Source organism: Triticum urartu, chromosome 6A (genome assembly GCF_056163025.1).
Source record: "Triticum urartu cultivar PI428250 chromosome 6A, HENAU_Tu73, whole genome shotgun sequence".
NCBI lineage: Eukaryota > Viridiplantae > Streptophyta > Magnoliopsida > Poales > Poaceae > Triticum > Triticum urartu.
In genome coordinates, this window is record NC_141878.1 from 59296729 (window position 1) to 59313873 (window position 17145).

A 17145-nucleotide genomic window follows, 5' to 3' on the forward strand; every position below is an offset into this window, starting at 1 on the left:
GAGAAGATGGTCTCACATCAACTAGGCGTATCAACGGGCTATGGAGATGCCCATTAATAAATATCAATGTGAGTGAGTAGGGATTGCCATGCAACAGATGCACTAGAGCTATAAGTATATGAAAGCTCAACAAAAGGAACTAAGTGGGTGTGCATCACACTTGCTTGCTCACGAAAACCTAGGGCATTTGAGGAAGCCCATTGTTGGAATATACAAGCCAAGTTCTATAAAGAAAATTTCCCACTAGTATATGAAAGTGACAAAACAAGAGACTCTCTATCATGAAGATCATGGTGCTACTTTGAAGCACAAGTGTGGTAAAAAGGGTAGTAGCATTGTCCCTTTTATTTTTTTATTTTTTTATTTGTCCATTCCTTTTTTGCCTTTCTTTTTTTGGCCTTTCTTCTTTTTTCTTTTTTTCTTTTTTGGGGACAATGCTCTATTAATGATGATCATCACACTTTTATTTACTTACAACTCAAGAATTACAGCTCGATACTTAGAACAAGATATGACTCTATATGAATGCCTCCGGCACTGTACCGGGATGTGCAATGACTCATGAGTGACATGTATGAAAGAATTATGAACGGTGGCTTTGCCACAAATACAATGTCAACTACATGATCATGCATAGCAATATGACAATGATGGAGCGTGTCATAATAAACGGAACTTTGGAGAGTTGCATGTCAATATATCTCGGAATGGCTATGGAAATGCCATAATAGGTAGGTATGGTGGCTGTTTTGAGGAAGATATAAAGTGGTTTATGTGTGAAAGAGAGTATCATATCACGGGGTTTGGATGCACCGGCGAAGTTTGCACCAACTCTCAATGTGAGAAAGGGCAATGCACGGTACCGAAGAGGCTAGCAATGATGGAAGGGTAAGAGTGCGTATAATCCATGGACTCAACATTAGTCATAAAGAACTCACATACTTATTGCAAAAATCTACAAGTCATCAAAAACCAAGTATTACACGCATGCTCCTAGGGGGATAGATTGGTAGGAAAAGACCATCGCTCGTCCCTGAATGCCACTCATAAGGAAGACAATCAAATAACACCTCATGTTTCAAATTTGTTACACAACATTTACCATACGTGCATGCTACGGGACTTGCAAACTTTAACACAAGTATTTTTCAAATTCACAACTACTCAACTAGCAAAACTTTGATATCACTACCTCCATGTCTCAAAACAATCATCAAGTATCAAACTTCTCTTACTATTCAATGCACTTATAAAGTTTTTATTATATCCCTCTTGGATGCCCATCATATTAGGACTAATTTCATAACCAAAGCAAATTAGCATGCTGTTCTAAACACTCTAAAAATAATATAAGTGAAGAATGAGAGTTCATATATTTCTACACAATTAAACCACCACCGTTCTCTAAAAAGATATAAGTGAAGTACTAGAGCAAATGACAAACTACTCCGAAAGATATAAGTGAAGATCAATGAGTAGTCAAACAATTATGCAACTATATGAAGACTCTCTAACATTTAAGAAATTCAGATCTTGGTATTTTATTCAAACAGCAAGCAAAACAAAATAAAATAAAATGACACTCCAAGCAAAACACATATCATGTGGCGAATAAAAATATAGCTCCAAGTAAAGTTACTGATGAACGAAGACGAAAGAGGGGATGCCTTCTAGGGCATCCCCAAGCTTAAGCTCCTGGTTGTCCTTGAATATTACCTTGGGGTTACTTGGGCATCCCCAAGCTTAGGCTCTTGGTTGTCCTTGAATATTACCTTGGGGTTACATGGGAATCCCCAAGCTTAGGCTCTTGCCACTCCTTATTCCATAGTCCATCGAATCTTTACCCAAAACTTGAGAACTTCACAACACAAAACTTAACAGAAAACTTGTAAGCTCCGTTAGTATAAGAAAATAAATCACCACTTTGGTACTGTTGTGAACTCATTCTAAATTCATATTGGTGTAATATCTACTGTATTCCAACTTCTCTATGGTTCATACCCTCCGATACTACTCATAGATTCATCAAAATAAGCAAACAACACATAGAAAACAGAATCTGTTAAAAACAGAACAGTCTATAGTAATCTGTATCAAACGTATACTTCTAGAACTCATAAAATTCTCAAATAAAATGGTGTACCTGAGGAATTTATCTATTAATAATATGAAAAAAATAATTAACTAAATAGAACTCTCCAATAAAAAATGGCAGCAAATCTCGTGAGCGCTAAAGTTTCTGTTTTTTACAGCATGATCGCAAAGACTTCACCCAAGTCTTCCCAAAGGTTCTACTTGGCACAAACACTAATTAAAACTTAAAACCACATCTAAATAGAGGCTAGATGAATTATTTATTATTAAACAGGAGAAAAAAAATTAAAGAACAAGAATAGGATTGGGTTACCTCCCAACAAGCGCTATCATTTAACACCCCTAGCTAGGCATGATGATTTCAACGATGCTCACATAAAAGATATGAATAGAAACATAAAGAGAGCACAATGAACAATATGACTAACACATTTAAGTCTAACCCACTTCCTATGCATAGGGATTTTGTGAGCAAACAACTTATGGGAACAATAATCAACTAGCACAGGTAGGCAAAACAGGCATAACCTTGAAACTTTAAGCACATAGAGAGGAAGCTTGATATTATTGCAATTCCTACAAGCATATATTCCTCCCTCATAATAATTTTCAGTATCATAATGAATGAATTCAACAATATAACCAGCACCTAAAGCATTCTTTTCATGATCTACAAGCATAGAAAATTTACTACTCTCCACATAAGCAAGATTCTTCTCCTTCGGAATAGTGGGAGTATCATAAGAGACTCGAATAATATAAATTGTTTCCACATTAAAAGAGTAATGTTCAGAAAAAGGGTAATCATAATCATGACAAGTTTTATAAATATAATCATCACTACTTTTTATAGCACATGTATCATCACAATAATTATCACAAGTAGCAACTATGTTCTCATCATAATCGATTGAAACATCTTCCAAGATAGTGGAATCATTACTAAATAAATTCATGACCTCTCCAAATCCACTTTCATCAATATAATCATCATAAGTAGGAGGCATGCTATCATTATAAAAAATTTACCTATCAAAACTTGGGAGACTACAAATATCATCTTCATTAAACGTAGCATCCCCAAGCTTGGGGCAAACATTAATTGCAGCAAATATATTCTCAAAAACATCATATTCATCAAACATAGCATCCCCAAGCTTGGGCCTTTTCATATCATAAGCATAATCACTCTCATCATTAATAGTGTGGATAGCACCAATAGTATAGCAATTATCATATTCTTCCAACCAAGTGCCAAAAAGATTTTCAAGATCATAAGAAGTATCATTTTCTTACACAATTATATTTTCATGAGGCACAACAGTAATAGGAGCAACATTATTTGGGGGAGATATCTTTTTACCTCTCTTCCTTTTTCTTTTCTTCTTATTCACCACATCATGTGTGGGTTCAATCCTCTTTTTGGAGCTCCTTATTAATGAGATTGGTTGAATAGGAGGCCCTTCCTCATTACCTGATTTATCATAAGAAATAATAGGAGGGTATTGGGAAGTCTATTCCCTTTCATTAGTATTATCTTCATCTTCTATTTGTTTTCTTTTCTTTATGTAGTTGGCATTATAAGGATTTTCAATAAAATTCACCGCACAATACATATAAATTTCCTCTAGATCAAAGCCAAGAAGTTTATCATGGGCAAATACTGGAAGATAGTTAGTTATATGTTTCATTTCTTCGTAACCCATAAGCAAACTAAGTTCATTATGATGTGTAAGAGAAATCAAGTCATCACAATTTTTGTAAATGATTAGATCATGAAACAATTTTCATCAAATGGTTAAATGACCACGTTCATTGCAAAGCTCACAAGTATGGCAGGAAAATTTAAAATTTCAGCACAAACATCTAGCCTTTCTTGCAATAATTTACTTTCTAAGTACTTATGCCTCTTGCAAATTCTATCTTCCCAAATTGGTGTGTACTTGCAAACCCAATGCACTCCACAAAAATTGACATGTTTATAGGAGACATTTTCATCATAACTAGTGCAATCATCATTAGTACTATGGATATTCAAGGAGTTCATACTAACAACATTGCAATCATGCTCATCATTCAAAGATTTAGTGCCAAACATTTTAATGCATCCTTCTTCTAACACTTTGGCACAATTTTCCTTTCCATCATACTCACGAAAGATATTAAAAAGATGAAGCATATGAGGCAAACTTAATTCCATTTTTTTGTAATTATATTTTATAAACTAAACTAGTGATAAAACAAGAAACTAAAAGACTCGATTGCAAGATCTAAAGATATACCTTCAAGCACTCACCTCCCTGGAAACGGCGCCAGAAAAGATCTTGATGTCTGCTACACAACCTTCTTCTTGTAGACGTTGTTGGGCCTCCAAGTGCAGAGGTTTGTAGGACAATAGCAAATTTCCCTCAAGTGGATGACCTAAGGTTTATCAATCTGTAGGAGACGTAGGATGAAGATGGTCTCTCTCAAGCAACCCTGCAACCAAATAACAAAGAGTCTCTTGTATCCCCAACACACCCAATACAATGGTAAATTGTATATGTGCACTAGTTCGGCGAAGAGATGGTGATACAAGTGGTATATGGATGGTAGATATAGGTTTTTGTAATCTGAAAATATAAAAACAGCAAGGTAACTAATGATAAAATTGAGCACAAACGGTATTACAATGCTAGGAAACAAGGCCTAGGGTTCATACTTTCACTAGTGCAAGTTCTCTCAATAATAATAACATAATTGGATCACATAACTATCCCTCAACATGCAACAAAGAGTCACTCCTAAGTCACTAATAGCAGAGAACAAACGAAGAGATTATGGTAGGGTACGAAACCACCTCAAAGTTATTCTTTCGGATCGATCTATTCAAGAGTTCGTACTAGAATAACACATTAAGACACAAATCAACCAAAACCCTAATGTCACCTAGATACTCCAATGTCTCCTCAAGTATCCGTGGGTATGATTATACGATATGCATCACACAATCTCAGATTCATCTATTCAACCAACACATAGAACCTCAAAGAGTGCCCCAAAGATTCTACCGGAGAGTCAAGACGAAAACGTGTGCCAACCCCTATGCATAGCTTCATGGGCGGAACCCGCAAGTTGATCACCAAATCATACATCAAGTGGATCAATAGAATACCCCATTGTGACCACGGGTATCCCACGCAAGACATACATCAAGTGTTCTCAAATCCTTAAAGACCCAATCCGGTAAGATAACTTCGAAGGGAAAACTCAATCCATTACAAGAGAGTAGAGGGGGAGAAACGTCATAAGGTCCAACTATAATAGCAAAGCTCGCGATACATCAAGATCGTATCACCTCAAGAACACGAGAGAGAGAGAGATCAAACACATAGCTACTGGTACATACCCTCAGCCCCGAGGGTGAACTACTCCCTCCTCGTCATGGAGAGCACCGGGATGATGAAGATGGCCACTGGAGAAGGATTTCCCCCTCCGGAAGGGTGCCGGAACGGGTCTAGATTGGTTTTCGGTGGCTATGGAGGCTTCTGGCGGCGGAACTCCCGATCTATTGTGTTCCCCAAAGTTTTTAGGGTATATGGGTATATATGGGAGGAAGAAGTACGTCGGTGGACCTCCGGGCTGTCCACGAGGCAGGGGGCGCGCCTAGGGGGTCGGCGCTCCCCCCACCCTCGTGAGCAGTCTGGGACTCTCCTGGTCCATCTCCGATACTCTGTGGGCTTCTTCTGGTCTAAAAGTAAGTTCCGTGAAGTTTTAGGTCAATTGGACTCCGTTTGATTTCCCTTTTCTGCGTTACTCTAAAACAAGGAAAAACAGAAACTGGCACTGGGCTCTTGGTTAATAGGTTAGTCCCAAAAATAATATAAAAGTGTATAATAAAGCCCATAAACATCCAAAACAGATAATATAATAGCATGGAACAATCAAAATTTATAGATACATTGGAGACGTATCACACCCTTTCCTCTTCAAGGGAAAACCAACGTAGTGCTCAAGAGGTAGCAAGAAGGATTTCTGGCGCCGTTGCTGGGGAGATCTACGCCAAGTCAAGACATACCAAGTACCCATCACAACTCTTATCCTTCGCATTACATTATTTGCCAGTTGCCTCTCGTTTTCCTCTCCCCCGCTTCACCCTTTCCGTTTTATTTGCCCTCTCTTTTCCATTCACCTCTTTTTTGTTTGCCTCTTTTGCCCATTTCTTGTTTGCTTGTGTGTTGGATTGCTTGCTTGTCATGATGGCTCAAGATAATACTAAATTGTGTGACTTTTCCAATACCAACAATAATTATTTTATTAGTACTCTGATTGCTCCTCTTACCGATGCTGAATCTTGTTAAATTAATACTGCTTTGCTGAATCTTGTCATGAAAGATCCGTTTTCTGGCCTTCCTAGTGAAGATGCCGCTACCCATCTGAACAACTTTGTTGATTTGTGTGATATGCAAAAGAAGAAAGATGTGGACAACGATATTGTTAAACTTAAGCTATTTCCGTTTTCTCTTAGAGATCGTGCTAAAGCTTGGTTTTCGTCTTTGCCTAAAAATAGTATTGATTCATGGAGTAAGTGCAAAGATGCTTTTATCTCTAAGTATTTTCCTCCCACTAAGATCATCTCTCTTAGAAACGATATTATGATTTTTAAGAAACTTGATCATGAACATGTTGCACAATCTTGGGAGAGGATGAAATTAATGATACATAATTGCCCTACACATGGTTTGAATTTATGGATGATTATACAAAAATTTTACGCCGGATTGAATTTTGCTTCTAGAAATCTTTTAGATTCGGCCGCGGGAGGCACTTTTATGGAAATTTCTACCTCTAGCACTGCGTTGGATTCCCCCGAAGAGGAAAGGATGATGCAGCAAAGTAGCGTAAGTATTTCCCTCAGTTTTTGAGAACCAAGGTATCAATCCAGTAGGAGGTTGCGCGCGCGTCCCTAGTACCTGCAAAAAACAAATAACTCCTCGCAACCAACGCGATAAGGGGTTGTCAATCCCTTCACGGTCACTTACGAGAGTGAGATCTGATAGATATGATAAGATAATATTTTTCGTATTTTTATTATAAAGATGCAAAGTAAAATAAAGGGAAAGTAAAAAAGCAAAGGAAATAACTAAGTATTGGAAGATTAATATGATGAAGATAGACCCGGGGGCCATAGGTTTCACTAGTGGCTTCTCTCAAGAGCATAAGTATTTTACGGTGGGTGAACGAATTACTGTTGAGCAATTGACAGAATTGAGCATAGTTATGATAATATCTACGTATGATCATGTATATAGGCATCACGTCCGAGACAAGTAGACCGACTCTTGCCTGCATCTACTACTATTACTCCACTCATCGACCGCTATCCAGCATGCATCTAGAGTATTAAGTTCATGAAAACAGAGTAACACCTTAAGCAAGATGACATGATGTAGAGGGATAAATTCATGCAATATGATAAAAAACATCTTGTTATCCTCGATGGCAACAATACAATACGTGCCTTGCTGCTCCTACTGTCACTAGGAAAGGACACCACAAGATTGAACCCAAAGCTAAGCACTTCTCCCATTGAAAGAAAGATCAATCTAGTAGGCCAAACCAAACTGATAATTCGAAGAGACTTGCAAAGATAACCAATCATACATAAAAGAATTCAGAAAAGATTCAAATATTGTTCATAGATAATCTTGATCATAAACCCACAATTCATCGGTCTCAACAAACACACATCAAAAAGAAGATTACATCGAATAGATCTCCACAAGAGAGGGGGAGAACATCGTATTGAGATCCAAAAAGAGAGAAGAAGCCATGTAGCTAATCACTATGGACCCGAAGGTCTGAGGTAAACTACTCACACTTCATCGGAGAGGCTATGGTGTTGATGTAGAAGCCCTCCGTGATGGATGCCCCCTTCGGCGGAGCTCTGGAATAGGCCCCAAGATGGGATCTCGTGGATACAGGAAGTTACGGCGGTGGAATTAGGGTTTTGGCTTTGTATCTGATCGTTTGGGGGTACGTAGGTATATATAGGAGGAAGGAGTACGTCGGTGGAGCAACAGGGGGCCCACGAGGGTGGAGGGTGCGCTGGGGGGGGGGCGGTAGGCGCGCCCCCTACCTCGTGGCCTCCTCCTTTGTTTCTTGACGTAGGGTCCAAGTCTTCTGGATCATGTGCGGTGAGAAAATCACGTTCCCGAAGGTTTCATTCCGTCTGGACTCCGTTTGATATCCCTTTTCTTCGAAACCCTAAAATAGGCAAAAAAACAACAATTCTGTGCTGGGCCTCTAGTTAATAGGTTAGTCCCAAAAATAATATAAAAGTGGATAATAAAGCCCAATAATGTCCAAAACAGTAGATAATATAGCATGGAGCAATCAAAAATTATAGATACGTTGGAGACGTATCAGAAATCACCTTAGGAGAAGCAACCAAACTCCTAGATAATATTATGGTTAATTATTTTGAATGGCACGCTGAAAGATCTACTAGTAAAAAGGTGCATGCAATTGAAGAGATTAATGTTTTGAGTGGAAAGATGGATGAACTTATGAAATTGTTTGCTAATAAGAGTGCTCCTACTGATCCTAATGATATGCCTTTGTCTACTTTGATTGAGAATAATAATGAATATATGGATGTGAATTTTGTTGGTAGGAACAATTTTGGTAATAACACGTATAGAGGTCCTTGTTCAAGAATTCATCCGATTAACCTGTTAACTTGCCGATTAATCCCTACTCATAGGGTCCCCGAGTAGCCGATTACCCGATAAATCGTCCGATTAATTGATGAAATGGCCGATTAACTTGCCGATTAGCCTATTAATCCCCTACTCACCAGCCAACTGAGCAGCTACCAGTTAACGATTTCCTCAACAATGATAGAGGTAATTTTAATTCTAGGCCGTTTCCTAGTAATTCCTCTAATAATTATGGTAATTCCTACAACAATTCTTATGGAAATTATAATAAGATGCCCTCTGATTTTGAATCTAGGATTAAAGAATTTATTACTTCACAAAAGAGTTTCAATGCTTTGATTGAAGAAAAAATACTCAAGATTGATGAGTTGGCTAGGAACGTGGATAGAATTTCTCTTGATGTTGATTCTTTGAAACTTAGATCTATTCCACCTAAGCATGATATCAATGAGTCTCTCAAATCCATGAGAATTTCCATTGATGAGTGCAAAGAAAGAACCGCTAGGATGCGTGCTAAGAAAGATTGTTTTGTGAAAGCGTGCTCTTCTAGTTTTCATGATAATAAGGATGAAGATCTAAAAGTGATTGATGTTTCCCCTATTAAATCCTTGTTTTGTAATATGAATCTTGATAATGATGGGACTGGAGATGAGTCAACTTTAGTTAGAGGGCATCCCAAAAAATCGGAGTTTTTAGATCTTGATGCAAAAATTGGTAAAAGTGGGATTGAAGAGGTCAAAACTTTAGATAGCAATGAACCCACTATCTTGGATTTAAAGGAATTTAATTATGATAATTGCTCTTTGATATATTGTATTTCCTTGTTGCAATCCGTGCTAAATTCTCCTCATGCTTATAGTCAAAATAAAGCTTTTACTAAACTTATCGTTGATGCTTTGATGCAATCTTATGAAGAAAAACTTGATTTGGAAGTTTCTATCCATAGAAAACTTTGTCACGAGTGGGAACCTACAATTAAAATAAAAATTAAAGATCATGAATGCTATGCTTTGTGTGATTTGGGTGCTAGTGTTTCCATGATCCCAAAAACTTTGTGTGATTTGCTAGGTTTATGTGAATTTGATGAATGCTATTTAAACTTGCACCTTGCGGATTCCACTATTAAGAAACCTATGGGAAGAATTAATGATGTTCTTATTGTTGCAAATAGGAATTATGTGCCCGTAGATTTCATTGTTCTTGATATAGATTGCAATCCCTCATGTCCTATTATTCTTGGTAGACCTTTCCTTAGAACGATTGGTGCAATTATTGATATGAAGGAAGGGAATATTAGATTCCAATTTCCGTTAAGGAAAGGCATGGAATGCTTCCCTAGAAAGAAAATTAAATTACCATATGAATCTATTAGGAGAGCCACTTATGGATTGCCTACCAAAGATGGCAATACCTAGATCTATCCTTGCTTTTATGCCTAGCTAAGGGCGTTAAACGATAGCGCTTGTTGGGAGGCAACCCAATTTTATTTTTGTTACTTGCTTTTTGTTCCTGTTTAGTAATAAATAATTTATCTAGCCTCTGTTTTGGTTGTGTTTTTTATTTTTAATTAGTGTTTGTGCCAAGTAGAACCTTTGGGAAGACTTCGGGAAAGTCTTTGGGATCTTGCTGTAAAAAACAGAAACTTTAGTGCTCGTGAGAATTTCTGCCATTTTTTACTGAAGACTGATATTTAGTTAATTCTTTTTGAAGATGATTAATATATAAATTCTTCACGTCCAGAAATTTAGTTTAGAATTTTTGGGCTTCCAGAAGTATTCAAAACCTACAGATTACTACATACTGTTCTGTTTTTGACAGATTCTGTTTTTCATGTGTTGTTTGCTTATTTTGATGAATCTATGGCTAGTAATAGAGTTTATAAACCATAGAGAAGTTGTAACACAGTAGGTTTAACACCTATATAAATAAAGAATGAGTTCATTACAGTACCTTGAAGTGGTGGTTTGTTTTCTTTTACTAACGGAGCTCACGAAGATTTTCTTTTAAGTTTTGTGTTCTGAAGTTTTCAAGTTTTGTGTAAGGATTTGATGGATTATGGAACAAGGAGTAGAAAGAGCCTAAGATTGGGGATTCCAAAGGCACCCCAAGCTAAAATACAAGGACACCAAAAAGCCTAAGTTTGGGGATGCCCCGGAGGCATCCCCTCTTTCGTCTTCGTTCATCGGTAACTTTACTTGGAGCTATATTTTTATTCGCCACATGATATGTGTTTTTCTTGGAGCATCTTGTATGATTTGAGTCTTTGCCTTTTAGTTTACCACAATCATCCTTGCTGTACACACCTTTTGAGAGAGACACACATGAATTGGAATTTATTAGAATACTCTATGTGCTTCACTTATATCTTTGGAGCTATATAGTTTTTGCTCTAGTGCTTCACTTATATCTTTTAGAGCACGGCGGTGGTTTTATTTTATAGAAATAATTGATCTCTCATGCTTCACTTATATTATTTTGAGAGTCCTTTAGAACAACATGGCAATTTTCTTTTAGGCATAATAAGAAGCTTTCATATAAGTGCATTGAATAGTAAGAGAAGTTTGATACTTGATGATTGTTTTGAGATATGGAGATAGTGATATTAAAGTTGTGCTAGTTGAGTAGTTCTGAATTTGAGAAATACTTGTGTTGAAGTTTGCAAGTCCCGTAGCATGCACGTATGGTAAACGTTGTGTAACAAATTTGAAACATGAGGTGTTATTTGATTGTCTTCCTTATGAGTGGCAGTTGGAGACGAGCGATGGTCTTTTCCTACCAATCTACCCCCTAGGAGCATGCGCATAATACTTGGTTTTTGATGACTTGTACATTTTTGCAATAAGTATGTGAGTTCTTTATGACGAGTGTTGAGGTCATGGATTATATGCACTCTCACCCTTCAATCATTGCTAGCCTCTTCGGTACTGTGCATTTCCCTTTCTCACCTTGAGAGTTGGTGCAAACTTCGCCGGTGCATCCAAACCCCGTGATATGATACGCTCTATCACACATAAACCTCCTTATATCTTCCTCAAAACAGCCACCATACCTACCTATTATGGCATTTCCATAGCCATTCCGAGATATATTGCCATGCAACTTTCCACCGTTCCGTTTATTATGACACGCATCATCATTGTCATATTGCCTTGCATGATCATGTAGTTGACATCATATTTGTGGCAAAGCCACCAATCATAATTCTTTCATACATGTCACTCATGAGTCATTGCACATCCCGGTACACCGTAGGATGCATTCATATAGAGCCATATCTTGTTCTAGTATCAAGTTGTAGTCATTGAGTTGTAAATAAATAGAAGTGTGATGATCATCATTAATAGAGCATTGTCCCATAAAAAAAGAAGGCCAAAAAAACGAAAATAAAAAGGGGCAATGCTACTATCCTTTTTTTCCACACTTGTGCTTCAAAGTAGCACCATGATCTTTATGATAGAGAGTCTCCTGTTTTGTCATTTTCATATACTAGTGGGGATTTTTCATTATAGAACTTGGCTTGTATATTCCAACAATGGACCTCCTCAAGTTCCCTAGGTCTTCGTGAGCAAGCAAGTTGGATGCACACCCACTTAGTTTCTTTTGTTGAGCTTTCATACATTTATAGCTCTTGTGCATTTGTTGCATGGCAATCCCTACTCCTTGCATTGACATACCACGAAAACATCCAGGAGCACCACGAAACCCTATTTCCACCGCCGCAACCTTCTGTACCCAAGAGATCCCATCTTGGGGCCTTTTCCGGAGCTCCGTCAGAGGGGGCATCGATCACGGAGGGCCTCTACATCAACTCCATGGCCTCTCCGGTGATGTGTGAGTAGGTTACCTCAGACCTTCGGGTCCATAGTTATTAGCTAGATGGCTTCTTCTCTCTCTTTGGATCTCAATACAAAGTTCTCCTCGATTCTCTTGGAGATCTATTCGATGTAACACTTCTTTTGCGGTGTGTTTGTCGAGATCTGATGAATTGTGGGTTTATGATCAAGTTTATCTATGAACAATATTTGAATCTTCTTTGAATTCTTTTATGTATGATTGGTTTATCTTTGTAAGTCTCTTCGAATTTATAGTTTGGTTTGGCCTACTAGATTGATCTTTCTTGCAATGGGAGAAGTGCTTAGCTTTGGGTTCAATCTTGCGGTGCTCGATCCCAGTGACAGAAAGGGAAACGACACGTATTGTATTGTTGCCATCGAGGATAAAGGATGGGGTTTATGTCATATTGCATGAGTTTATCCCTCAACATCATGTCATCTTGCTTAAGGTGTTACTCTGCTCTTATGAACTTAATACTCTAGATGCATGCTGGATAGCGGTCGATGTGTGGAGTAATAGTAGTAGATGCAGGCAGGAGTCGGTCTACTTGTCACGGACGTGATGCCTATATACATGATCATACCTAGATATTCTCATAATTATTTGCTTTCTATCAACTGCTCGATAGTAATTTGTTCACCCACCGTAATACTTATGCTATCTTGAGAGAAGCCACTAGTGAAACCTGTGGCCCCCGGTCTATCTTCCATCATATTAATCTACCGTTATTTCCATTACCGTTTATTTTGCAATCTTTACTTTCAATCTATATCATAAACATACCAAAAATGCTTATCTTATTATTATTATCATCTCAATCAGATCTCACTCTTGCAAGTGGCCGTGAAGGGATTGACAACCCCTTTATCGCGTTGGTTGCGAGGTTCTTATTTGTTTGTGTAGGTACGATGTGACTCGCGCGTGGTCTCCTACTGGATTGATACGTTGGTTCTCAAAAACTAATGGGCTATAGATGAAATTGACACTAATGGCGCACCAGAGAAGTGGTGCGCCACTACTATATACTAATGGCGCACCATGTGGCGATGCGCCATTAGTGTGGAAGACACTAATGGCACACCAGGCACAAGGTGCGCCACAAGTAACAATTTTTTTTCATTTTTCCAAACATACTAATGGCGCATCCTGGCAAAGTGCACCATTAGTAGTTCTAACTAGTAATGGCGCACCAGCCATGGAGTGCGCCAGTACTGTATTTTTTTATTCTGTTTTTTTGCAAAACTACTAATGGCGCACCGTTGCAAAGTGCGCCATTACTAGTTTAAACTAGTAATGGCGCACTCTGCCACGGTGCGCCATTAGTATATATATATATATATTATTTACTTTTTTGCAAAACCGCTAATGGCGCACGGCCAGCAGGTGCGCCATTAGTATGTTTGGTTACTAATGGCGCATGGCTGTATAGTGCGTCATTAGTAGCCTGGGACCAGCTAGATATTTTGGACAGCCACACCTACACACTCACTTTCCCCACTTCATTCCCTCCACCTCCTTCTCCAAGCTTGTCGGCTGCCTCCTCCTCCTCACCTCATGTCCACCATAGATTCATCAAAATTAAGTGGTGAAATTACCTTTTTTTGATAGGTAAGTAAGGGGAAAGCTATCTTCATGTTGTAGATCTACTTTTTTTTCTCCCTAGCTCGCTCCAACAACGTGCACATGCACTTTTTGTGGCCTAGCTAGATCTATGTATGTTTGTGGTGTTGCATATGTTTGTGGTGTTGCATATATGTTTGTGTTTGCAGGTACCGGTATTTGAAATGCGATAGTTGCCAATATTTTGCCGGAATGTTGATTCATTTCTGTTTCGGCGAGAATTTTGGCACTATGCATTCTTTTTGGTCCTATTTTTAGGGAAAGTCATGCCAAATTTTTTCTTGGTTCTAAAATATCGTTTTGCTCTACCCCGCAGGCGACCATGGTCCGCACGATGACAGAAGGCATCGTGAATAGGTTTTTGAGCTCCACGAAGGCCGAGATGCTTCAAAAGAACGAGACGGAGATAAGATGTCCGTGTCGTAGATGCAAGCTGAAGAGCCTTATTGCGGACCCGGATTCTAGGAAGGTGCGGGACCACCTGCTCTTGCATGGTTTCATGGATGGCTATCGGTGGCAAGGTGATGAAGATGACTATGAAGTCGTCCATGGAGGCCGGGCAAGAAATGAGGAAGGGCAGCAAGACAACCACCGCGGCTCGGGCGGGCGAGAAGACAAAGAATCTCCAGGACATGATCACGATGGTGATGCTGTACACAGTCATCATGTAGAAGATGCCGGACATGATGATGAGGAAGATGCCGGAGCAGACGAAGGGCATGATCATGATGATGAAGATGCCGGCGGTGCAGACGACGATGGACCATCGATGGGCTGGGTGCAGGACCCTCATATTCAAGAGCTACTTCTCAAGCCGACGGATAACGCAAGAGCTGCCGCCCGAGAGAAAGCCAAACTGGATCAACTGGAGATAGACGTGGTTACTCCATTGTATGAAGGATGCAGACCCGAGGATACCCACCTGAAAGTAACGCTCATGGCTTTGGAGATGAAGGTAAAACACAAAATGACCAACGCATGCTTCGACGAGAACATGTCATTCTGGCATGAACGTCTTCCCAAGGGGAACAAGTGCCCGACCAGTTTCGAGGAGGCAAAGAAAGTCGTGTGTCCTCTGGATTTACCACACGTGAAATACCATGTGTGCATGAACAATTGCATCATTTATCGGGGCGAGCACGCAAAGTCTACCATATGTTCGGTGTGCGGCGTCACTCGATACAAGAAGAGGAAGAAAGCTCCTCGAAAAGTGGTGTGGTACTTTTCGATCACTCCTCGTCTGCAGTGGTATTTTGCGGACCCTAAGGTAGTAAAGCTCCTGCATTGGCACGCGGATAGGGAGGAGAAGAAGCGAGAAGATGACGCAAATGATCCGGAGATAAATAAAAAAGACAAGATGCTGAGTCACCCTAAGGATGGGAGCCAGTGGCAAGCGTTGAACTTCGAACACCCAGAATTTGGGAAGGATCCAAGGAACATCGTGCTGGGCGCGAGCACCGATGGAGTCAATCCGTTTGGCAGCCAGAGAAGCACACATAGCACCTGGCCTGTGTTTGTGTGGATGTACAACCTTCCCCCTGGTTGTGCATGAAGAGGAAGTACATTCACATGAGTATGCTAATTGAAGGGCCGAAACAACCAGGGAACAACATCAATCTGTATCTGGGGCTGCTGAAAGAGGAGTTAGACACGCTGTGGAAAATGCCAGCCAATACGTGGGACGCATCAGAGAAAGAATATTTCCCTGTGAGAGCCGCACTGCTCACGACGGTGCACGACTATCTCGGTTACGGATATCTCGCGGGGCAGGTGGTCCACGGATTTTCTGGATGCGTCAGGTGCATGGATGACACAACGTATCGCCAACTAGATAGAGATCCCGGGTCTTAGAAAACCATGTTCATGGGACATCGAAGGTGGCTCCGCGACGATGACCCGTGGAGGAAACGCAAGGATCTGTTCGATGGTGAAACCGAACCCCGAAGACGCCCGCGTGTGAGGAGCGGCGAGGAAATAGATGGGCTGTTCAAACATTGGAAAGATTGCCCACTGCCGGGAAAGAAGCAAAAGGCGCCAGAGCCGGGAAAGAAGCGAAAGGCGCCAAAGCCGCTGCTAAAGGTATGGAAAACGAGGTCTATTTTCTAGGACTTGCCGTACTGGAAGATCCACCATGTGCCTCACAGCCTTGATGCCATGCATATCACGAAGAACGTGTGCGAGAGTCTGCTTGGTACCCTGCTCAACATGCCAGAGAGGACCAAAGATGGGCCGAAAGCAAGGGCAGACTTGAAATCAATGGGCATCAGGCAGGAGCTTCACGCTAATGATGATGATGATGATGGTGAGGCGAAGCAGGACACAGAAAGTCGTCGCAAAGGAAAAAAGGCCAAGAAGACCGGAAATGACTACCCTCCCGCATGCTTCACTCTAAGTCAGGAGGAGATCGAGCAGTTTTTCACCTGCCTCGTAGGAGTAAAACTTCCTTACGGTTACGCGGGGAAGATAAGCAGATACCTAGACCCAGCGAAGTAGAAGTTCAGTGGGATGAAGTCTCACGACTGTCACGTGCTGATGACGCAGATACTTCCACTTGCAATCCGTGGGATCGTGGATGCGCACGTCCGTCAAACGCTATTTGGCCTATGCAACTTTTTTGACGTCATCTCTCGGAAGTCGGTTGGCGTGAGGCAACTCAGGAGGCTACACGAAGAGATCGTGGTGATACTATGCGAGCTTGAGATGTACTTCCCGCCCGCATTCTTTGACGTTATGGTGCATCTGCTGGTCCATATCGTGGAGGATATCATCCAACTCGGGCCGATGTTCCTGCACAGCATGATGCCATTCAAAAGGATGAATGGTGTCATCAAAGGATACGTTTGCAACATGTCACGTCCAGAGGGAAGTATAGCCAGGGGCTTTCTGACCGAAGAGT

The 17145-nt window shown here is 40.2% G+C and overlaps 1 protein-coding gene across 1 annotated transcript; it reads left to right on the forward strand.

The window, feature by feature from the left end:
* The first annotated feature begins 14571 nt into the window (after window positions 1-14571).
* LOC147963915 (uncharacterized) lies at window positions 14572-15801 on the forward strand. The gene has a single exon (XM_087529756.1). The coding sequence runs from the start codon at window positions 14572-14574 to the stop codon at window positions 15799-15801; it is 1230 nt and encodes a 409-aa protein (XP_087385882.1).
* The last annotated feature ends 1344 nt before the right edge of the window (window positions 15802-17145 follow it).

Coding starts and splice junctions, on each gene's coding strand:
- LOC147963915 (XM_087529756.1), top strand. CDS start 14,572: ATGGTCCGCACGATGACAGAAGGCATCGTGAATAGGTTTTTGAGCTCC.